The 25,000-nt window shown below is 35.3% G+C and overlaps 1 protein-coding gene across 2 annotated transcripts in view; it reads left to right on the top strand.

Moving 5' to 3' along the window:
- LOC115221117 (mucin-3A) overlaps positions 1 to 25,000 on the top strand; it is a 444,480-nt gene that overhangs the window by 308,847 nt on the left and 110,633 nt on the right. For both annotated transcript variants that reach the window (XM_029791334.2, XM_029791335.2), the window contains exon 3: positions 14,786 to 15,135. In XM_029791334.2, the coding sequence (XP_029647194.1) occupies positions 14,786 to 15,135 (350 nt within the window). The remainder of the gene's footprint in view (positions 1 to 14,785; positions 15,136 to 25,000) is intronic.

The following is a 25,000-nucleotide window of genomic DNA, read 5'->3' as shown; positions in this document are numbered from 1 at the left end:
CCGTTTTTTCCATTCTCCCTCTCTGTTTTTTTCCTCTTAATCCTTTCTGTTGAAGAGCATAGGCTTGAAACATGAAAGACTTACCATCTTCCCAAGTGTTAAATTAATACACCTGTTTGTTGTTCCTACCCCTGTCTTCTTAGTTTTCAGTAAATTTGAACTATATATATGTAATTCTTTCCCAAATAAATTGCACTTCATATTTGAGGTTCTGATGAAGCTATTCAGGCACTCAGCTATGAATCCACTACATCTCATTGCAGAAACACCTGCAAGCTAATGAAGTACATAGAATAATCATTTATTCCTTTGTCATCTCTCTTTCATATATATATATTCTTTTCTTTTCTTTTCATTTATTTGTTTCAGTCAATAGACTGCGGTCATGCTGGAGCACCACCTTTAGTTAAACAAATCAACCACTTATTCTTTGTAAGCCTAGGACTTATTCTATTGGCTTTTTTTTTTCCGAATCGCTACATTACAGAGATGTAAACACACCAACATCGGTTGTCAGGCAATGGTGGGCGAACAAACTCAGACACGCATGCACGCACACACACACACACACACACACACACAAATTTATATATGCCAGAGAAACCAGAAAAATGACCCTGTGCTCCTTACAGAATGTTGTGAACTAACCAACACCTTATAAGTGTGATTTCTGGTCATAGTCAATAGTTTGTTGTGGAGACAGATGCACTCCCTCCCATCTTCAGGCTGACTTAACCTGAGGATGTATCATATGAAGACAAAGCATTCATAAGTCATCTGTTGACGTATCAAAAAGTTACAAGATATTGTCCGTCAACTGATATATTGTGGACCAAGTCAGCTCTTTCTCCAGGCTATAAATTACTGTTGTTACTTAGATCTCAGATGATCCTGATTGAGTAAACTTATGAGCAATAGTATTCCAATATGACCACATTGACCATTGTGTTCTGCTTTTTACTTAACATAGTATGCTGTGTTCTGAGAGCAATTTCTTGTGATTATTAGCAGGTGAAGCAGCTATGTAAATAAGGACTCTCTTGTAGTATTGATTGCACTTAAATCTACTTGTTTAACATATAACAAGAAATAGTTCAACTAAGAATCTGTACCAAGATCATTGACTTAACTTGCCAAGAGCTTCCTCTCTTCTTGTTTCTCTCTCTCTCTCTCCCCCCTTCTCTCTCTCTCCCTCTCTCTCTCTCTCACACACACACACACACATTCACATGCACACACATGTGTGTGTGTCTATTTACACGTGCGCACATGTACACCTTGCTGCTTGTGAATTAATTTACATAAATCGAATATCACTAAATGCAATTAGTAAAAGAATTTAATTAAATTTTCATTTAATTTTTTTCTCTCTTCCTTCCCAAATTTCCAAACCTCCATGTAATTAAAGATAATCACAAACGGTGAGGTGTAATAAAGTTAGAACTTAGCTAGAGTTACTGTCATGTTAGCAAAGACAAATTATGTAATAAGATCTCATTTTTTGTCATGCATAAATTTTTGAGAAAAAAACTAAAACCATCTTCTCCACTTGAAGCAATGTAGAATAAAGTGGGTTTTTTTTCCTGCTCCAGCAGACTTGGGAGCAGTGCCTTTAGTTAGATTTGAACACATAACGTATTGAATTATAGAATGATACCTTCAAAGAAGCTATTCAAATGTCCAAAATCATAATTTCTATACTTATTGTTTGTAGTATGTATAGACTATAGAAGTCTGTATAGCCCAGCGTTGTTCTACAATTGTGTAGATGAAGCAAATAAGTGATTGTACCAAGAATTGATAGAAATACATTAATGAGTTCTTAAGTTCATTGTTTAAGCATTGAAGTTGAGGACATAAGGGCCTGAATTTAGTGCAGTTTCTGACACTGATTCTTTGACCAAAGTTGACACAACAGAAATGAATTGCTTTGAAATTGAAGAATATAATAAAAGGAAATCAACCCAATGAACTTCTTCAGTCTGTAAGCAATGGTCAGTTGAGGCTGTTGGCATCTGTCAATTACAATGTCTTCTTTAAACACTGGTCACTTGAGGTTGTTAGTATCTGTCAATTGTAGTGCTGCCTATAAACACTGGTCACTTGAAGTTGTGGACATCTACCAAGTGTGGTGGCTTTATGTTTTGTTGTTGTTTTTCTTTTTTAGTGTGTGAGGCTGGCAGAGCCATCATAGAAACGCTAGAAAGAGAATTTATAGACCTTATGCCAGAAATCTGATACAAAGGGATCCAGCAACCCAGTCTTTGTTGCAACTGTCTTTTTTTATTGTCTTTCTTTGGTAGTTTCTCATCCAAGAAAAACAAAAAGAAAAAAGGGAAAAAAAAAGCAGCCATAATGGGAAAGCTTTGGCATAGAGACAGTCCTCAGCCTTGGAGGTCAGGGTCCACTAGCATGGAGATTGCTATGAATGATGATCTCTCTGGCTGCAGAAGTTGCCAGCCAATAGATTAGTAAAGTCTTCTTCTCTGACTACCTTAAGAACTCTGGCTTTGGATTTCTTTTCTGGGCTAACTCCTCTCCCATGGCTTGGTGTAACCTCAAAGTAGTGAAGGTTTTGAGCCAGAGTTTTCTTTCTCCAAGTGTATGTATATGTTGTAACTGTACTACTATTATGAATAATAATAATAATAATAATGATAATAATAATAATGATAATAATAATAATAATAATAATAATAATAATAATTTCTAAAATTAAGGCAGTGAAACTAGCAGAATCATTGGCATTCCGGTCAAAATGCTTAGTGGCATTTTGTCCATCTTTACATTCTGAGTTCAAATTCCACTGAAGTCCAATGTGGCTTTCATTCTTTCAAGGTTGATAAAATCAATGCCGTTTGAGCATTGGGATCAATGAAGTCAACTTCACCCACCCCTGCATGTGCCACGAAATTGTTGCCCTTGTCCCAAAATTTGAAGCCAATAACCATTTCTAAAATAGGTACAACCCAGAAATTCCAATTAAAGTCAATTAAATTGGTCCTAGTTCTTCACTGGTACTTAACTTTTATTAACCTTGAAAGAATGAAAGACAAAGTTAGCCTCAGCAGGATTTGAACTCTGAATGTGAAGAGTCAAAACAAATATCACAAAGCATTCTCTTCAATATCCAAATGAGTTTGCCAATCTACTGCCATAATAATAATGTTTAAAATTTGGGTACAAAGTTAGCTTTTTGAGGGGAGGGGAAAAGGGTGTTAAAATCAGTTATATCGACTCCCAGTACTTGACTGGTACTTTATTTTATTGACCTCAGAGGGATGAAAGGCTAAGTTGACCTCTTCAGGGTTTGAACTGAGAATGTAAAGAACCATAACTAAATAATATCACAAGCCATGTTTGATTTTAATGATGCTGCCCCCATCCACTGCCCTCATAGACTAATAATAATAATAATGATAATAATAATGATGATAATAATAATAATGATGATGATAATAATAATAATAATAATAATAATAATAATAATAATAATAATAATAATAAGTCAGTAAATAGATGTTCAAACCATTGAAGTGTCTTCTAAACCATTTCTGACTTATCCTTTGAAATAATTAAGCACTTAAACATCAACATCAGCATTATCATTGTTGCATTTTCTTAAGTAAGATGTTCTCATCATTCTTATTATTCCCTCAAGTCATGCAAGACTTTTTGTGGACCCTCAGATCTGTAGATCTCGCACAAACCTCTAATCAACCCCCAACCCCACCCCTACACACTCACACTCGCACAACCACATACTTCCGCACACATCCACACATAACTCCTGCAGATTGAAGAAAGCATGCGGCCTCTTTTATATCATCCAACAATTTCTCTATTGACCACCTTTGCATGTTAGCGTCATTCACCATTTTAAACCTGATGACCTTTTTACTACCATTCTCACAATTTCCCTTGATGACGTGTCCAAATTATTAGGCTTTCTGTTTTATTATTATTAATACTGAGGAGGTGTAGTGCTACTTCTTTATATTGCTCATATGCTCTCACATTAAAAGCAGATATATATATTTAATTTATACATCTACTACTTAAAAGTGACATAAAATTTATGTCCTTATATTTTCTTAACACATATTTGTGCGTGCGCGCGTGTGAGATATCTTTATCTTTTACTTGCTTCAGTTGTTGGACTGTGGCCATGCTGGGTCCATCGTCTTGAAGGATTTTTAGTTTCAACAAACAACTGCTAAATGAAAGGGATGTAAACAGACCGACATCTGTCGTCATGCATTAGGGAGGGACAAGCACACACACACAATGGGCTTCTTTCAGTTTCTCTCTACCAAATCTGCTCACAAGGCTTCAGTTAGTCCAGTGTTATAGTAGAAGACACTTGCCCAAAGTGTCATGCGTTGCGACTGAACCCAGAACCATGTTGTTTGCAAGCAAACTTCTTATCACACAGCCACACCTGTATATGTATATATATATATATATCATTTAATGGATACAGTATAAAGATATGAGCTACTACTGGTTTTCTAGCTGGTGTCTTTATACTGTGTACATTAAATGATCTTTTCAACTCTCATTGGACAGAGTACTTTGTTTTTTTTTGATCTTACTTAAACAGAACAGTAAATTGTGTGTGTGTGTGTGTGTGTGTGTGTGTGTGTGTGTGTGTGTGTGTGTGTGTGTGTGTGCATGTGTGTGCGTGCGTATGAGATGGTGAGATGATATAATCATTAAAATATTCATAGAACACCTAGTAGCAATATGTTCCAATTATTCTCAGAACTCTGATTCTGAGGTCAGATCTTACCAAGGTCAATTTTACCTTTCAAGCCTTATAGGGCTGATAAATAAACAAAATACCAGCTCTCTACAGTGGTGCCCCCCTCTCTCTCTTTCTCTCTCTCTCTCTCTCTCTCTCTCTCTCTCTTCTCTCTCTCTCTCTATATATATATATATATATATATATATATATATATATATATATATCTTTTAACATTTGCTCACTATAAGCAAATCATCTATGTAGGTTGTTCAACAAGAAATTGCAAAACCATTTTTCTAGAACTGAAAGACTATTGTTAATATATTTACATATAAATATATCAGTTATAAACCATTATTATTGTTAAATTTAGACATCGTTTAAATAGGAAAGTCTTTCCACAGTATGTTTCTTTGTTAACACTACAGTCCTGGGTCAAGTCTAAACTGGACCTGACTCTACAATATATAAAACAGGAAGATTGACTTGAGGTGCCATGAGGAAAATGTTACTTGATTGACAGTACACTCTGTAGTGTGTGGGTTGTTTTCATCAAGGCGATCTTCTGAATTGTATAAATATTGATGATGCCTGCAATATTTAGTCTCTATGATCACAAATGTCTGAGGACCGGTCATGTAAAACACCGAGTAACAATTTGTAAAGTTTTTTTAACCTTTGATAAAATAGCATTTTACTCGACCTTTTGTATTAAAGTACTATTTTCAAACTTGTGTTGCACCTATGTGCTTACGTGTATGGAGAGGAGTATCAAGATTCCCACATGGTGAGCTTAAACAATTGGAGAGATCTCTGTCGCATGAAACCATTGGTTGCCTTGTTAATCCACCAATAAAGAATATTTATCTATCAATGTGGTATTGAGCATTCGTACTTGCTATTCAATACTAATGTGTGTGTGTGTAACCTATGCCAACTTGGAAAATGGATGTTAGAGGATGATGATCACACAAACATACACACACGCACACAGTTGGTGATATCTCCATTCTCTTCCTTTGGTGAATCCCAAAGCTCCAATGATCACTGTTATTATTTTGGTTTTCATTTTGATCTGTCAAAGCATTATGCTCAACTTAATCAATTTATTGGATTGGCAGTGTGTGTGTGTGTGTGTGTGTGTGTGTGTGTGTGTGTGTGTGCGTGTGCGAGCGCGTGCATGTTTAAAACAAAACGATTGAAAATAGCAAACTGGTTATTATTTTAAATATTAAATCTACATAAATTAAATACTATATTCTGGACTTTTAAGGTTCTAAACACATTAAGCTTGTTTAGAAACATGTTTTATCAACCTCAAAATGGAACAACAATGGTTGTTTATGACAATGATGATGATGATGAGTAGGAAGAGCAGGAGGAGGAGGAGGGTGGGATGATGGTGGGCATTTGCTTGCCATTAACTCGTATTTCTTAGTTACTTTCAATATTTATTATCATCTTCTTACGACCCATGGGGAAAGAGAGAGAGAGAGAACATAGATATAGATTTGATATGTGAGTTTATGTGTAATGAATTATTCTTCTGAATAGATATGTGTGTGTAATAATGTGTGTATGAATATATAGGTGCAATGTAACACACACACACACAAACACACACACACAAACACACACACACATGCAAATAAATAACTTGAAATGTCTCTAAGTACTTGTTTCAAACCTTAATAGTTTGAAATAGATATATGTTTTTTTTATGAGGAGCTTATAATTATGTCCACTTTTCGATTAATGATATTAATGTAGTGTTAGATTAGATGTAGCGTGAGCTGTCATTGAGAGATCCGAATAATATCAATAATATTAATGATGATGATGATGAAGATGATGGTGGTGGCAGAGGTGATAGTGACTACAACAGTGGTGGTGGTTGTGGTGGTGGTCATGGTGATGATGGTACTTTTTTCAGATATTACTGCCAGTCTGTTATTCCATTAAGTTGGTCAGGTAAAGGGAAAATTGATAAGGACCATATTACATTTTAAGAAAATAAAAGCAAAAAAACAAAAACAAAAAAAAACAACCTGTTACAAGCAGTCGAACAGGTTGTTGTAGGTTTACAAGTAAAATAAATGTTTAAAGTATTTCAGTTTTTGAATTTAAGGAATGAGGGAGTAGCAATTTGAGAGGCTGTTTTTGATTGGTGGTGAAGGTATGGCGAGGGAGGAATAATTGTGAGATAGATTCAGCTTTAGGGCCAGATAGTTGATTAGTTCTGTCTGTGCCATGAGGCACATAAAGCTGCAACATGAGCTCTGCAACCAGCTGTGTTTTCTGACACTGTTCTGGTGTCATTCCAGTCTCTCCACCTATTTTTGTCAATGGTCCTTTGCCATGTGGTTTTAGAGTGCCCTGTTGCTTTCTGTTCTCTTCCCCTTAGGCTGTCACCATACAATCCCTTTCTTGATTTTGTCTGAAGACATGTCTGATTCAATTCCAGTTTAAGGCCTGAGTGGAAAGTTCAATTGGATAACCATCTGAGAGATTTGTGAGAGAGAGAGACAAGCATGGTTAACAACATGGTGTAGATATTTAATATCACACTTGAGGCAGTATCTTTTCAGGATGGGAAACAAGGACATAAGTGTGTCCAATTTGTTGGTTGCTTGCAAAGCCTTTGACCAACTTTCTCCACGGCATGCATCAAATGGATGAGTAGATGGATAGAAATAGATTTAGAAAGATATGCAGCTGTATATAAATACATAGGTGCACAGAACAAGAGAGATAGAGATAGATACATAGATAGATAGACAAATAGACACAGATCGATTGACAAATAGATAGATAGATAAATAGATGGATAGATTACTTTTGAAATATTGGTCCAGAGAGGATGAAGGAAGATAGTATTTTTTAATTTGGTTTGTCATGTGTGAAGTTGTGAATACGATAAAAGTGTGTGTGTGTGTTTGTATGTTTGTGTGGGTGGGTGGCAAGGGAATTTATATTTACTTTAGCAACTGGTAAATAAGAGAAGGGAAATTTGGTAAGAGGTGTATTAGGTAATATTGATGAAGGAATGCAAAGTAAAGTGCTTTGGCCAATGTCATGAGAGAATGAGGTGTTGATATAAAATATAAATGTAGAGCCATTATTTCACTTTAGCGGGTGTAACAGTCTTACAGTGTAAATAACAAATATTTATTCTTCTTTTATTTATTATTTATTTTTTGTTTTGTTCATGAAATTGAAAGAATGTGATATAGTTGTATATACGCATGTGTGTATATATATATATATATATATATATATATTTGTGTGTTGCAGGAAGGACTGTGTGTTTGTGTGTGTATGTGGTTATTTGTGTATTTGTGCCTGTTTTTGTGTGGCTAAAGAGTGGTTTGCAGTCATCATTCTGTCCTCTCTCTTAACGTATTCTAAAAGTAGTACTTTTGGTGACATTCATCTAATTGAAGCTAATGGAACATTCTTTACTGCACTCATACAATTTCGTTTTAGCGTGTTTGCTGATTTAAAAAAGAAGAAGAAACAAACAAAATACATATATAAATACACAAGCTACAATTTAAACATATCCAATGAATGTTTTTCATCGTAATCTGTTCAGTTGTCCTAAAACCCATTCTGGCATTGCTTTTCTTTCCTTTCTTTACTTTTAACTCTTCTCAGTCTAAATAAATTTTTATTCACTGTAGATTCTTTCACAGTTGGTATTTCTTTTAAACTTACGTGTGTGTACATATGTATATGTACATATAAATACACTTATACATATACACTCACAAATACATATGTATGAATGCATACATATGTGTATATGAATATGTATGTGTGTGTATACACACACACACACACACACATATATATATATATATATATATAGAGAGAGAGAGATAGATAGATAGATAGACAGACAGACAGACAGATATAGATAGATAGATAGATATACACACGTGTATATAGATAAATGTATGTATGCATGTATTTACACACAGATATCATCTTCATTTAATGTCCACTTTTCCATGCTTGCATGGGTCGGCTAGAATTTGCTGAGGCAGATTTTCTACAGCTAGATGCTCTTCTTGTCACCAACTCACACTTGTTTCCAAGCCAGGTAATATTTCCCCATGACCAAACATGTTTTTCACAAAAGATTGGAAACAATCAGCACCACTTGTGTGATGGTGATGCTTGTTTACAGCTATCACATGATGTCAAGACATCAGTTCATACAAATATCCAAAACACACACATACATGAGACGGGCTTTGTTCAGTTTCTGTCTACTAAGTCCTCTCACAAGGCTTCAGTCAGTGCAGCACTGCTGTACAAGATACTTGTCCTAGGTACCACACAGTGGGATTGAACCTGAGACCACAGGGTTGGGAAGCACTAGGATGACTTGGTAACTTGTACCCTGCTTTCACTAATTGTTTATGTGCCAGTGTAATCATGAGCAGATGTTGACATCCTTTTACTCCTTCTGAGGAGAGAGAGAGAGAGAGAGAATGAGAGGGTTGTACCAGCAACCAATAGGTACTCATTTCAGTCAAGTAGACTGAAATGAAGTGTCTTGCTCAAGAACACAATATATCATATACCACCTGGCCCAAGAACGGAATTGTTGTCACAGTCTTTTGATCATGCAGCCAACCTCCTAATCACTTGGCCATGTGCCCTCATATGTACATGAATGTATATATGTGTATATATACATATATGTGAGCATATACACATGCATGTGTTGTGTGCATATATATGTATAGGCGCATGTGTGTGTGTATATATCTGTATATATTCTGTTGTTTTCACTTCTAGCTGTAGCATTGGTCTATTGCTTTCAATAAATTAGATTTCACCCTTGTAGACCATTTCTATAAATAATGGTGCTTCCATTGAAAACATAAGAGATAATTCTAGAGAACTGGATAAACAAAAGATCAGTAGAACACCATTACTGCATGGTGTAATTTCAAGAATGGAAATGGTAATTCTCATTCATTGGTATAATGATCTTCTGTATGAAATTGGAGAAAGAAATCAATCCAAATATTGTTAGTTGTTTCTTTCTATGTCTTTCAAAAGAATCTTTTTGTTACTGAAGTAAAATGTTACTTTCCAGTTCTTAGGCAGTAGATTGTTAAAATGGTAGAGAAAATGCTTAGCAGTATTTAGTTGTTTGCCTTTATACTCTGAGTTCATATAGCACCAGGTTTGACTTTCATCCTTCCAAAAAGCACCATTCCCAAACATGTGTGGCCCTGGGACAACGTTAGTAAAATTAATATTTCCTTCACCATTCAAATTAGTTGTTTACTGTTTTAAGTTTGGCTTCTTTAGATTTGTTTTTTGTGTAGCTGTACTTTCATGGAACTCTGTGATGTTAAATAAATCAAAGATAGCTTTCTCCTTGATAGAATGTTAGTCTTAAGTATGGCTATGTGGTTAAGAATTTTACTTTGGAATCACGTGGAATCAGATTTGATCCCATGGTACCTTGAGTATTGCCTTCTGCCATGGATTTCAGTTGACTCAAACCTTGAGAATATAATTAGGTAGACAAAAATCTCTGCAGAAATGGTTCTCCATGAAAAATGCAGTATAATACATGAATAAAGTGAAGGTGTGTGGCTAGTAGTTAGGGTATTTCACTCAGGATAGTAAGATCATGGTTTCAATTCCAGACTGGTCAGTGTGATGTATTCTTGAACAAAACACTTCATTTCACATAGAACCATTCTTATTCATCTATAAATGAGTTCCAGTAATAACTGAGAAATTAACCCTGCAATTGATTGGCATCCCACCAAGTGGGGTAGTATTGTAATCTTAGTTGCTTATATGCTATGGGAACCTGGTTAAACCCCACAATCTTATGAGTGTTAGAGCTCTTTAAAATATATAAAGTCACCCCCTGTTGGATGGTGGATCAGCCCCTTATCTTCTTTTATCAATGCTAATGCTTCTGCCTACCCTAAAAGTTAAACTTAACCAGTTTTCCTGTTGGATACTACCACATGGCCTTTCGAAGCTTTTGGCAAGACCATTCTTATGTAAGCATTTAGACAATATCTCCAATCTGAGGATAGCGAGATCTTCGTATCTTCCCCACTCCATCGAGTCCCAGCTAAAAGAGCATGGGTACCGTTATTTCTTTTCTGACTAAGCCACAAAGAATTTAATTTGTTAAGAAAAGATGGTAAAATGAAAAATGACCACAGAGAACAGCTGTAGTCAGCATTATAAACTAAGAAGACATTTGTCAATTCTGTTGTACTGCAAGGCGGTGAGCTGGCAGGATCATTGGAGCACTGGGCAACATGCTCAGCAGCATTTCACCCATCTTCACATTCTGAGTTCAAGTTCTACCAAGGTTAGCTTTGTCTTTCATCCTTTTGGAGGTCAATAAAATAAGTACCAGTTGTGTACTGGAGTTGATGTAATTGACTTATCCCCTCGCCCTGACATTGCTGGCCTTGTGCCAGAATTTGAAACCAATTTTACTGTACTGTAGTTCTTTATATTGGCAAGATGTTCCCTCACTTTTGTACCATCTATAGATAGGTAAAAACTGGGCTAGTTCGGAAATTCTATCAATGATGGAATACAAACTGCCAATCTCTTGGCTGGATATCCTATTATTGATATTTCATCTTGATATCCATTGACAAATATATAAGACTTTCTTTGAGCAACCTTAAAAGTGACAGATACATTAAAAAAAAAAAAAAGTTATATTTCTATCATGAAATAATGATTGATGCAACATGGACATGCTCCAAAGGCAGTTATCAAAGATGTGTCCTGTGAATTCTTTCTTTTTTTTTTTCTTTTTTTTTGCGCATTATGGGAACCACGGGGGTGGAGATCACTGGAGTTATTTATAATTTCACAGCAATTTAGTCTAACATGATCACTTGGCAGAGATAAACATCGAAATGTAACAGAAATCATCACGCATCACTAGCATCATTCCCAGCATTTCAACATCATAGCTAATTATAAAAATATTAGATGCCTTTTATTATTATCCTGTTTGCTTGATTCATTGCTTCAGTCTCTTTTCCCTGATATCTCAGAAGCCACTGTCTGTAAGAAACCCAAATTTTCATCATCATCATCAGTAGCAGTAGCAGCATAGTTGTTGGTATATTGTCCTGTACTGTCCCCAGCACTTTTTGTGAACTCTTAGTAGTTAATAAATAAAACATTATTATCATTATTATTATTATTATTATTATTATTATTATTATTATCATTATCATTATCATTATTATTATTATTATTATTATTATTATTATCATTATTATTATTATTATTATTATTATTCTCATTTTTAAGGCAGCAAGCTGGCAGAATTGTTAGCACACCGTTACGAAATGCTTAGTGGTATTTCGCCTGTTGCTATGTTCTGAGTTCAAATTCTGCTGAGGGTAACTTTGCCTTTCATCCTTTCAAGGGTGATAAAATAAGTACCAGTTATGCACTGGGGTTGATGTAATCGAGTTACCTCCTTCTCAAAATTGCTGGCCTTGTTCAAAGTTTGAAATCAATATCATTATTATTCCACTGCAGTTGACTTTGCCTTTCATCCTTTCAAGTCAATAAATTAAGTACCAGTCGCGCACTGGGGTCGATCTAATCAACTGGCCCCCTCCCCCAAAATTTCGGACCTTGTGCCTAGAGTAGAAAAGATTATTATTATTATCATCATCATAATCATGATGATGATGATCATGATCATCAAATGCCAGAATTGTTAGCACATTGGGTAAAAATGCTTAGCAGCATTTTGTCCATCTTTACACTCTGAGATCAAATTCCGCCAAAGTTGACTTTGCCTTTTATCCATTGAGGGTCAATAAAATAAGTACCAGTTGAGCACTTGCAAACTTGCTGGCCTTGTGCCAAAATTGGAAACCATTATTATTATTATTATTATTATTTATTATTATTATTCTCATTTTTAAGGCAGCAAGCTGGCAGAATTGTTAGCACACCGTTACGAAATGCTTAGTGGTATTTCGCCTGTTGCTATGTTCTGAGTTCAAATTCTGCTGAGGGTAACTTTGCCTTTCATCCTTTCAAGGGTGATAAAATAAGTACCAGTTATGCACTGGGGTTGATGTAATCGAGTTACCTCCTTCTCAAAATTGCTGGCCTTGTTCAAAGTTTGAAATCAATATCATTATTATTCCACTGCAGTTGACTTTGCCTTTCATCCTTTCAAGTCAATAAATTAAGTACCAGTCGCGCACTGGGGTCGATCTAATCAACTGGCCCCCTCCCCCAAAATTCGGACCTTGTGCCTAGAGTAGAAAAGATTATTATTATTATCATCATCATAATCATGATGATGATGATCATGATCATCAAATGCCAGAATTGTTAGCACATTGGGTAAAAATGCTTAGCAGCATTTTGTCCATCTTTACACTCTGAGATCAAATTCCGCCAAAGTTGACTTTGCCTTTTATCCATTGAGGGTCAATAAAATAAGTACCAGTTGAGCACTTGCAAACTTGCTGGCCTTGTGCCAAAATTGGAAACCATTATTATTATTATTAATATTATTATTATTATTATTATTATTATTATCATTTCGTTTTCGAATATTACTAAACAAAATAGTATTGATTTTTTTTTTTTTTTTTAGCTAGTTATCTCAATGTATACCAAGTGGGATGTTTATTATATGAAAAACATGTCTTCCACAAACAAGTAACTTAACCGAGATGTCAGAAATTTACTTTTGTTACAGCACATGAGACTTCTATTTTACAGATTCCATCAACATTTCTTTTCTTGTAAATGCTGACTAGAAATTTGCAACTTGTTTTTATTCCTTTTTTTTTTCTATGCAAAAGAAAAATCCCTCACAAATAACAAAACAAAAAATAAAAACGGTTTTCGCACAAAAACATCATTTACACACAAATTAACCTTTTGTGAAACTCACGGACATCTGCAAGTCTTCCAGAACATCTTATAGATATCTTGAACATATCTTTCTGCCTCAAACTTATCTCTAATTCTAGAAATGGTTAGTCACTATGGTGGATATGTTTGAAGCTACTTTCTAAAATGTCTTTGCACTTCAATTACATCCTCCTGCTTCCAAAAGCATTTCAGAATAAATTTCCTTTCCTTTTATTTAGAGCTTAGTTTCATCTCAGCCATTATTTATAACTGGTTGCACCTGAAACATAAGAAATATCTAGTGAGTTATGGGCTGCAAAAGTGTGTATACATGTTTTAGGGACACCAAAAATATAAACATTATGTTTACATTATAAGACTTTTTAATTCTTTCTTCTTTTTTTCCCCTCCATTTTTAGAAACTTTGAGAGGTTTGAAACAAATCATTTTAAGGAGATGAGGCGATAAATAACAGCTTGTTAGTTATTGGGTTAAAAAAAAAAACCTTGGTTGGAAAAAAGCCAATGGCTGCTCATAGGCACACAACTGCCATGTTTACAGGAGGTGTGGGTTCTTGTTTTGCTAGCAGCCATTGATTTTTTTTTTTTATTCAAAGGTTTTTCAAACCAATTTTCTACATGCTAATAATTATAGCTGTATATGTGCTTCGAGTTCCACTGTTAAAATTATTTATTTCCTATCTCTCAAAGTTCCCCAAAGTGAAGGAAAAAAAATGAAAGAAAAATTCTTATAATAAAAACAACATACAATGCTCGAAGCACACATTAGTATCAAACAATGCTAAGAACAAAACTTCTAAAATAGATAGAAAAATTTGTTTTGTGTTCACACACACACACACACACACACACACACACACACACACACACACACACGGAGATAAGTACTAATGTTCCCATGTGCTTTGCTTAAATAATTGTGGAGACCTCTTCAGCATGAAACCTTCGGTTGCCTTGTTAATCCACAAGTAAAGAATATTTATCCACTAATGCAGTATTGAGCACTCATTCTCATTGTATATATAATTCATAGATAATGAAAATTAAAATTCGTTTTTCAAATTTAAATTCTTTGCTATAATTGTTTTTATCTTCTCTTTTTTTTCAGTCCCAGTAACACACGTTTATCATCTGTCCAACAAGTCCAGGATTACCTGTCAACAGAAGGGACGTGTAAATGTGGTCTGCAATGTCCTGTTCTTGTAGACAAAGTGTTTAATTTTGATGTTAGTGTTGTGTCTCGCCAGTGGACTGTCAATGATGTGAACTGCGCTGAGGATCTTACCAAGCTGTGCAATCATAAACGGAAGATAATTGCCATGGCAACATTTCAGAGTAGTCAGGAGAGTATTCCAAATTTTGGTAAAAAAAACTTGTCTGATACAAATGTAATATCTGGTTCAACTGATACAGAGCTTTCTTCGGGAAATTGTAACAACAGTAACAAAAACAATAAAAGTAAGTACTATATTATATTTTATCAAGTCTGCCTTAACGAAGGCAGAGGTATTGTTTTTCAGTTGTGTTTGTTTGTTTGTTTGTCCATGGACAAGATATCTCAAAAACCACTGGATGGATTCGAATGAAACTTTCAGGGATGTTTGGCCTTGTGACTGACACAAACTGATTAGATTTTGGGATTGATCCAGTACCAGACAAGGATTCTGGATTATTTTTCCTGTTTTTTCTCTCTTAATTTTTGAGTGTGGTCAGGTTCAGTTTTAGTATTCTCATTTATGAGAGCAGTTGAGTTTATTTCAGAAATTCTCATTTTAAAAATTGTCTCTGGCTAATCGTTGAAATGACATTGCTGTTGCTTTGGCAGAGGTTTGCGCTCTCCGAGTGCTCTTGTTATTATTATCGCAGTTATTTCTACTGCTGTGTTTTCTGTTGTTTAACCTTCATGGCATCTACACTTATCGAGCCAATCTTTGGTCAAAGACATTACTCCAATCATTATTGTCCTGTCTTTTTGTATATCAAGGACTACAGTGTCCAGTATGCCCTTCCTCTGTTTTTATGATGGCTACAAAAGATTTGAGGGAAATTTGGTTGCTCTTTCTAAAAGGTTGAGTGACTGTGTAAAACTTCCCTTGTTGGATGCAAGCATCTCTGAGTGGATATAATATCCTATTGAGTGATGTTCCACCATTTATTTTGATTCCCTGCTAAAACCACTTTGCTTCATTTATTCCATTAATACTTATGTTATGAAAAAAAAAATGAAAATCACAATTTCATTAAGAATAGCAGACTTTTCAGAGTTTTGACAATCAATAGTTTTGTGGAGAGACGAAAGCAATGAGTTTCCCTTTAATTTTATATCATATGGAAACCAAGACCTTATTGGTGAAACAATACATGCTGATAACATCTGTCCTCTAAATATAAAACCAATGTAGCTTGTGGTAAGGTTGCGATTTGGCAGAATCGATAGAGCATCAGATGGAATGGCTTGTAGTATTTGTTCTGACTTTGTGATCTGTGTTCAAATTCTCTCAGGATTAGTTTTGGCTTTCATTGTTTGTGGGGTGGGGAAGTAATAAAAAATTATCCAATCCAAATTAGTGAATTTGTGTAACTGTTACAGTATTGAATGCAGTGCCTTTGCAATATCTTTTTGGGCTCTTTGTGAGTTCTAACAGCAATTGCTGCCAAGTTATATGAGCCTTGGATGTCATTGGTGGTGTGGGGAGGTGGAGGGGAGTTGCCTGCATGGGCAAGTGCTAGAATTCAAAAGAGAAAACCACTTTGCCAAAGCCTTTGCTTTGGGGAGGAACTTCCCTGGTGCAGAAACCCATAACCAACCCTGACAAAAGGAGACCCTAGATAGTTACTTGTAGGGTAATTGTGAATCCCATATTAGTATTGGTTTGTTGGTGTGCCCTGAGGACTTTCAATTTATATGGATTGCGTTTTGGGCAATTCAATCTGACAGATCAAACCCATTTCCATGAGAAGACATGAATTCAGCCATGCAGCTAAATGGAACTATACAATGCCACGAGAACATCTATGTATTTGATATAGCAACTAAATCTGCCTGAAGCAAATCCGACTCTGCTTTCTTATAAAAAGAAGGATACATTGAACAATATAGTTCTAGATATGTTGGGTAAAAACTGGAATAATCACAGTTGTAATATCTTTGATTAAAGAAGGAGGCGAGCTGGCAGAAATGTTAGCTTGCTGGGCAAAATGCTTAGCAGTATTTCGTCTGTCTTTACATTCTAAGTTCAAATTCCAACGAGGCTGACTTTGCCTTTCATCCTTTCAGGATCGATAAATTAAGTACCAGTTGCATACTGGAATTGATCTAATCAACTGGCTCCCTCCCTAAAAATTTCAGGTCTTGTGCCTAGAGTAGAAAAGAATCTCTTTGATTAAAAATCTGTTTGACCAGGGCTGGCCTGAGCCTAAAAAACAATTATATGTTACTCATTTCCAAAATAGCAGGAGAATGCCTAGGAGTCACTACCTAGGTGGACTTAGCTCCCTTAGAGTGTCAAAAACTAACAGGCCGAAATGCTTGATTTCTCTTGCTGTCTGCTCACCCCATAGTAAATTTCCACTTATCAATTTCCCATATTTATAACCCATTGCTTACAGAGGTGTCTTTTTAAGGGTTTGATCTTGTTTTATTACCAACTTTCACCAGCTCATATTGTCACTGAGTTATATGTTTTGGTAATGTAGTCATTCTACAGTGGTACCAGATATCACCATCTTGGATGTGTAAATTATTAAATTACCAATGTAAGCTCTATGTTTATTCAATGCCCCCACCCATTGAACTGATTTTTATTCTCTTTATATATATATAATATATATATATATAATATATATATATATATATATATATATATATATATATATATTTCTTTCTTGCTTAGTTGCCAGGTATTTAGGGCAGGGGGTTATTCAATACTTTGCTCACAACATTATACAGAGTCAGTGACACCTCTTTAAGTGATAAACTGACACCTTAGCCTTTACAACTCTTCTATGATTTATGATCAACTTAGATGTTTGTTTTTTGTTTTTTGCCTTTTTTTTATACACCAGTGACTTTCTCGTTAAGGACTAATAAACATATGAAGTAAAACTGAAAGTATTGAGTGCTACGAGAATAAAGATAGGTTTTCAGCAAGACAAGGAAACAAGTCAGACTTTTGTTTACAATTCTCTGTTTGAGGCATTTTATTTCATCTGTTGCGTCAATAATCTTTGGAAATGTGAATATTACTAAACCTATTGAGACAGTGCCCCAGCATGGCCACAGTCCAATGACTGAAACACAACTAAAAAAATGAAAAATAAATTACTGCTTCCTGTTTACTCTGTATTAAAGATTACACGCTTTGTGACAGTGTGTTTATTGTAACTTGACAGCCGTTGGACACTGGTTCGTTTACATACACACACACACACACACACACACCACACCACACCACACACACACACACACACAACACACATGTATATATGTGAGTCTTGAATCTAGGTTTGAAACCAGCTCTTTCTCTATTAGGAAGAAATCATGAAATAAAACTGAATAATGACATATAGGTATGTATCTATGTGTATATATGTATGTATGTGTATATATATATGTGTGTGTGTGTGTGTGTATGTATGCATGTATATGTATGTATATATGTGTGCGTGTGTATGTATATATGTGTGTGTGTGTGTGTGTGTATTTTGTTTTGACAGTGTCTGGAAAATGGCAAGGAAGGCAATAGAAATATAAAGGGAATCAAATTTAGTATGTAATATCTGAGGTAAAAGCTGTGTGTTAGAGGAGTGTGTAATAAATAGGCATTTGAGGAGGCAGGTGTGTGTATGTGTGTGGCCTAACAGAAGTGAGAGAGAGGGAGAGAGAATGTGTGTGTGTATGAGCAGGTGTGTTACTGGTGAGGGATAATGTTATGTGAAGGTGGAGGAGAGGCTTTGGGAAAGCAGTGTACATGTATTAATGTACAAAACAAAAATGAAATTGATATGTTTGATCTAAAAAGAAAAGCTTTTTTTTTAAAAAAAAATAAAATAGGTTAAGTATCAATGTTTCCAGCACCAATATTTCTCTGTGCGGTTATATTGAATAATTTCAGTCTGTGACCTCACACTACGTAGTATGCTTGGAAAAGAAGTGAAATGGGTAGTGGTGGTTTGGTGAGGCGTTCATTTTTCTGTTTTCTCTGATTGTTTATGAAACCAAACTCTTGTGTGAGGTTAGTGTAACTGGTGGAAACTTTAATTTCAAAGAGATTCTGCTTGTAATGGAGATCTCACAAAAAAACAAGACAAAAAAAAAAACTATTTGCTGCAAACATAAACACAAGCTTATTATCTTATTGTAGCACTCTCTTTACTATGACTTTTTCATACAGTTGGTGTCACTGGGAATTCCTCCCTTTCTCTAGTTGTTTTGTTGTAGGTCTAATTAAAACAAGGTTAACACTTTGCCTGGCCAAAGCATTTGCATACATTTATCCTAAACATCCATGCTTGTTTCCAAACATTTAGTTCTTGTTTCGTGTGTTTTGAGAAATATAAAACTTTCCCAGGTTAATCTGATGGTTGACGAAAACTGGGAATGTGTCTCAAATATGATGCATAGATGCCCGGGAAATATGTCCTGTGCATCACGTCTGCTACACAAGACAGGCAAAGGATTAAATCATAAACTTTGGTACGAGTGGGAAGCATTAATGCCTCATAATGCTCAGGAGTATATAAGCACCATTGAGGACCTCTTCTTCATGTTGTATGTTATCATAGATAAACCAATTTGACAAAGCCCATCTGTCTATACAACCACAGAAAGAGTGGAGTGCAGTTCTGCTGGCGTGGCTGTGTGGTAAGAAGCTTGCTTCCCAACCATATGGAAACTGAAAGAAGCCTGTTGTATGTGTGTGTTTTTGTGTGTGTGTCCCACCACCACCGCTTGACAATTGATGCTGGTGTGTTTATGTCCCCATAACTTGTTTGGCAAAAGAGACCAATAAAATAATTGCTAGGCTTACAGAGAATAAGTCCTAGGGTCGAGATTTTTGACTAAAAAATCCCTTTAAGGTGGTGCTCCAGCATGACCACAGTCAAATGACTGAAGCAAGTAAAAGAATATATATATATATTTATAATGTTTGTATATGCACACCCCTGTGTTTGCGTAAGTATCATCATTTATCATCAAGATTAGACTTGGTCAAACTGTGGCCCTTGAGATTTTTTGAATGCCATGCCAACAAAAAATTATCTTGAATCTTTTTGTTTGTGGGCCACCAGATGAACTATGTCTCATGTGGCCTACTCCATGAAAAAGGTTGCCCATGTTTCATCTACATCTTCACAATTTTACCATCCATTTTTCTATGCTAGCATGGATCAAACTAGAGTTAATGAGGCAGTTTTTCTATGGCTGAATTTCCCTCCTTTTGCCAACCCTTCCTTTGATTCCATGTAAGGTAGTGTTTCCTCTGTTTGTTTGTTTGTTTTTTGGGGTTTTTTTTTCTGATGATGAGCAGCCTCACGGCCAGACATGTTTTTGTGTCAAATTTAAACAAATTTAAACACACCAACAGTGTGAAGACAAGAAGAAGATAACACATGAGCTTTCTATTGCTTCTGTCTACTTATTCCACCGACAAAGCAATTGGTCATCCTAAGGCCATAGAAAAAGATGCCGTGCCTACAGTGTCAGACAATGGAAACAAACTGAAAAGTATGTTAGGCATGCCTGTAACATATGAGATATACAAACATATGCACAAATGCGTTTTCAATTTTTTAATGCCAAAACAATGTAAGTTATAAGAAGTAATAAAAGTCAATAGTTTGTACTTTTACCTTGTACAAGCTGTTAACTTATATCATTTCTTGTAACTTGCATTGTTTTGGCTTTAAAAAAAAAGGCCAAATAGGAGTGGCTGTGTGGTAAGTAGCTTGCTTATGAACCACATGGTTCCGGGTTCAGTCCCACTGCGTGGCACCTTGGGCAAGTGTCTTCTACTATAGCCTCGGGCCGACCAAAGCCTTGTGAGTGGATTTGGTAGACGGAAACTGAAAGAAGCCCGTCATATATATGTATGTGTATATGTTTGTGTGTCTGTGTTTGTCCCCCCAACATCGCTTGACAACCAATGCTGGTGTGTTTACATGCCCGTAACTTAGCGGTTCGGAAAACGACCGATAGAATAAGTACTAGGCTTACAAAGAATAAGTCCTGGGGTCGATTTGCTCGACTAAAAGGTGGTGCTCCAGCATGGCCACAGTCAAATGACTGAAACGTGTAAAAGAGAGTTGGGGATCATTAAAGTCAATTGAATTGACCACACAGCAAACAGATCAACCAAAGGGTATATAACGAAACATAATAGCATTATTGTTTATCCCCAGGTCAGCCCTGATAAAGCAGACTTATGATGATGATAACACACACACACACGTGTGTGTGTGTATATATTTTTATTTTATTTTATTTTATTTAGTTTCAGCTCACGAGCTGTGGCCATGCTGGGGCACCGCCATTTGGTGTTGCTACATGATTTTACTTCACGAATGCTTTTTAGCAAATATATAGCAATTAAGTAACAAGGATGTCCAGGTATCAGTGCATTACGGCTGTTTCAAGCGGTTCTATTTAATCAATCAATGAAAACATTTTATCTATTTGAAATAAACCACTCTGACTTGGTGTCCCAACTTAAGTACCTAATTCAACTATATGTGTGTGTGTGTGTAAAAACACACTCACACCACACACAGGCGCAGTATGTTCTGTTTCTGGCCTCCTGGGTGTGTCTCAGAAAACTGCCAGGTGGTATCCGAGTGTGTTGCTTTTACCTTGGATAAATTTTACAATTTATTTTGGAGAACAAACCTCGAATGTTTGAATCATGCAAATGTTATAGACACAGACAAAAGAGTTAGAGAATTATTCTTCACTGAACCACAACCTAATCTAGTTCTGAAGATTTAACATCATAAACTGGTTGTCTTTTTGTCAACCATTCTAAGATTTATGTCAAATAATATCAAGTATGCTTATCAACTATTTCCACTGTAATTCCTCCTATCTAAACCTTTACAGTAATAATGAGGATGATTTATTGAAATCGAATATAAAGTGTGGTTTATAGTTCTCCCAGCTTTCATTGTTATAATCTACTTAAGAATGCAAAACTTAACGAACCAGCAAAGAATAGTTTCTTCTCTTTGAAACCAGTCATCAATTAAATCATTTTAATATTTACAATAAAGTTAAGCAAATATGCAGAAATGTATTAGAATTTAAATTTCATATTCCACTTGATTAAATAACCAATTGCTTTTGTGTGATGCTCTCTCTCTCTCTCTCTCTCTTCCTCTCTCTCCTTTTCTCTCTCTCTCTTATTTGTGATTTTTCTCTCCTGCCTATTTCTTGAAACCCTGACAGAAGATGAAAATGATAAAGGGGCTATTCAGCTTTGTTTGTGAAAATACATGGACAGAACATAGACAGATATTTTAGATTTGGTTGATGTAGTTAAATAAATCCTGATAATTCATTTAACTGTTCAAGTATTCAGATTATTCTGTTAAATGTAATGCTTATTTATTCACATTGTTTTGAATCAATCATACATTATCTTGTAACTTCAAGATCCCAGTGATGTGATTGTATATTTTTAGGATGACATTGCAGGGTGGGTATGAAAGGTCAGACCTGGTTGATATGAACATAAAACATATATGGGTTGAATGAGGAAGAGGAGGAGACCCCCTTTGGTCATGAATGACCATGGGATTGCACCTAGAAAGTTACCCTCCAAGGCACAAGTCTAGGCAAGGTTGTTTGTGGGAAGCCAGCAGTTGCCCATGCATACCAGCTTCCTCTCTCCACAGACAAAGGCCAACACAGCTTGGCACCAATAATGTCGCAACTCATTTCTACAGCTGAGTGAACTGGAGCAACGTGAAATAAAGTGTCTTGCTCAAGAACACAACACACAGCCCGGTCTGGGAATCGAACTCATAACCTCACGATCATAAGCTCAAAGCTCTAACCACTGAGCCATGCACCTTCACATGGGTTGAATATGACTGGTTTAAATGCTAAAGGGTCGACTATATCAATGAGGATAATAGAATTTGTCTGTAAAACTATAAAATCTTCATGTATGTGTAGGATTCACTGATCTTTGTGAAGTTATGGAATCAAGAGAATTAACAGTAAAAAGTACTGTATGAAGAATTAAGTATTAGGATATAATCCTAAAATCTAACCAGTACATAGATGGTTTGCCATTGATGTTCTGATTGCTTATGTATCCCCTGTATCAGTGGCTGATTGAGCAGGCTTATGAATGAAGGTCTTCTAGATGGGTCCATTCTGTCCCTTATTCTTGTTCAAGTGTAGGGTACCTCCGACTTGCGCACCTCCTTTTTTTACACAAAGTCTTCTTGATTACTGCTGAAGTAACATCATACTGACATGAGATCTGAAGAGTATGTCCCATTCACCATCTTGTTATATTTCGCTGTAGGTTCTTCATTCGAAAATGGTTAACCTATGAAACAAATGTTTTACACCTGTGGAAACTTCCCAACTTCACTCAGTATCGGTTTACTGGATTATAGTCTTTATACTTCATAGTGTTGTGTGTTTTAAACTCTGACTGAAAAAAAAATGTACTGATCTCTACCTGAAGGAAAGCTTAGGTGCCAGAAAGATAACAAAATTTCTTTTAAAAAGACTTATTTTCCTGATGCCTTCCTGGGGCCGTTTAATGCTCATTCTTTCAGTTCCTTACTGACATAACTGTATCCCTGGTGTTTTGCACAACAGTTGAACCTTAAATAAAAATTTAAAAAATACATAAAGAGCCATAGAAATAATGTAAGATTATGTCATATGTGTATATATATGTGTGTGTGTGTGTGTGTGTGTGTGTGTATTCATGTGTGTATATATATATATATGTATATATATATATATATATATATATGTATGTATGTATATGTGTATATGTATATATATATATGTATATGTATATATGTGTATATATATATATGTATATATATATGTGTGTCTATATGTATGTATAGGTGTATATATATGTATATGTGTGTGTGTATATATATATATATATAATATCTATATATATATATATATATATACATTCATGTATCACACATGGACACCGTGTGTGTGTGCATATGCACACATATGTCTGTGTATATAATTATATATACATATCTATGTGTATTTACGCATATGAATAAAAAAAAATATGGAGAAGTTGACAGCTAACTTTATAATGTAAAAAAAAACTCTTCTAAAACACCTCATAACTTCTCTTTTTTATATATTCTCTATATGGAGGGACAAAAATATAAAGATAGAAAGAGAAAAAAATAGGAAAAAATTCCTTAATTAGCTAATATCCAGTACTGCTAGTTTCTATACAGGACAGAACACTAACAGCATTGCTTACTTAAAACAAGTTATAGAAAGTTGAACAAAACAACTTTATTGCTTGTTTACTTAAAATAGATTACATTAAAAAAAAAATAAATAAAAAAATGGAAACATTTTTTTTTTGCTAAATCAAAATGAAAGATAAGAGTCTATTACCTCCCTTTTTTGTACTCTTCTGGTATCTCTCTACTCTCCTTCCTTCACTGTCTCTTCTGTCTATCTGTCTCTTCCTCCTCTCTTTCTTTTTGCTCCAACTCTTCTCCTTCTCCAGCTCTTCAGTCTCTCCACTCCCCTGCCCTATCTTTTGCTTATATATCTTCCCACTCCACACCCATGCATTCTCTCTTTCTCCCTCTCCCACTTTTTATTTATTCCCCTTTAGTTTATTCTTTTCTCATAGCAGTATCTCTTACTTTATACTTTTCTATGTTATATATATGTTATACATGCATGCACTCTCTCTCTCTCTCTCTCTCTCTCTCTCTCTCTCTCTCTCTCTCTCTCTCTCTCACACACTCTCTGTCTATCTATCTATCATCTATCTATCTATCTATCTATCTATCTATCTATCTATCTATCTATCTGTCTCTGTAGAGCCACAAAAGCCTTGTCATGATCCACAGTAATTCCTTTGGCATTCGTTTCTCAGTGGTGTAGGGACATTATTATCAGTGTGTGTGTGTGTGTGGCCTTATAAACACTCCATGAGTCATAATGATGTTAAGGTGTAAACAAGTATCCTTGCTGACTTTTTACTTCCAGTATATTTACATGCGTGTGTGAGAACTGTGATGATTTTGCTTTCATTTCACTACAAATACTGAACTTCCTCTTTAGAGCTTTCATCATATTCTATTT

Source organism: Octopus sinensis, linkage group LG17, assembly GCF_006345805.1.
Source record: "Octopus sinensis linkage group LG17, ASM634580v1, whole genome shotgun sequence".
NCBI classification, from domain to species: domain Eukaryota; kingdom Metazoa; phylum Mollusca; class Cephalopoda; order Octopoda; family Octopodidae; genus Octopus; species Octopus sinensis.
This window is presented reverse-complemented; position numbering and strand designations above follow the sequence as displayed.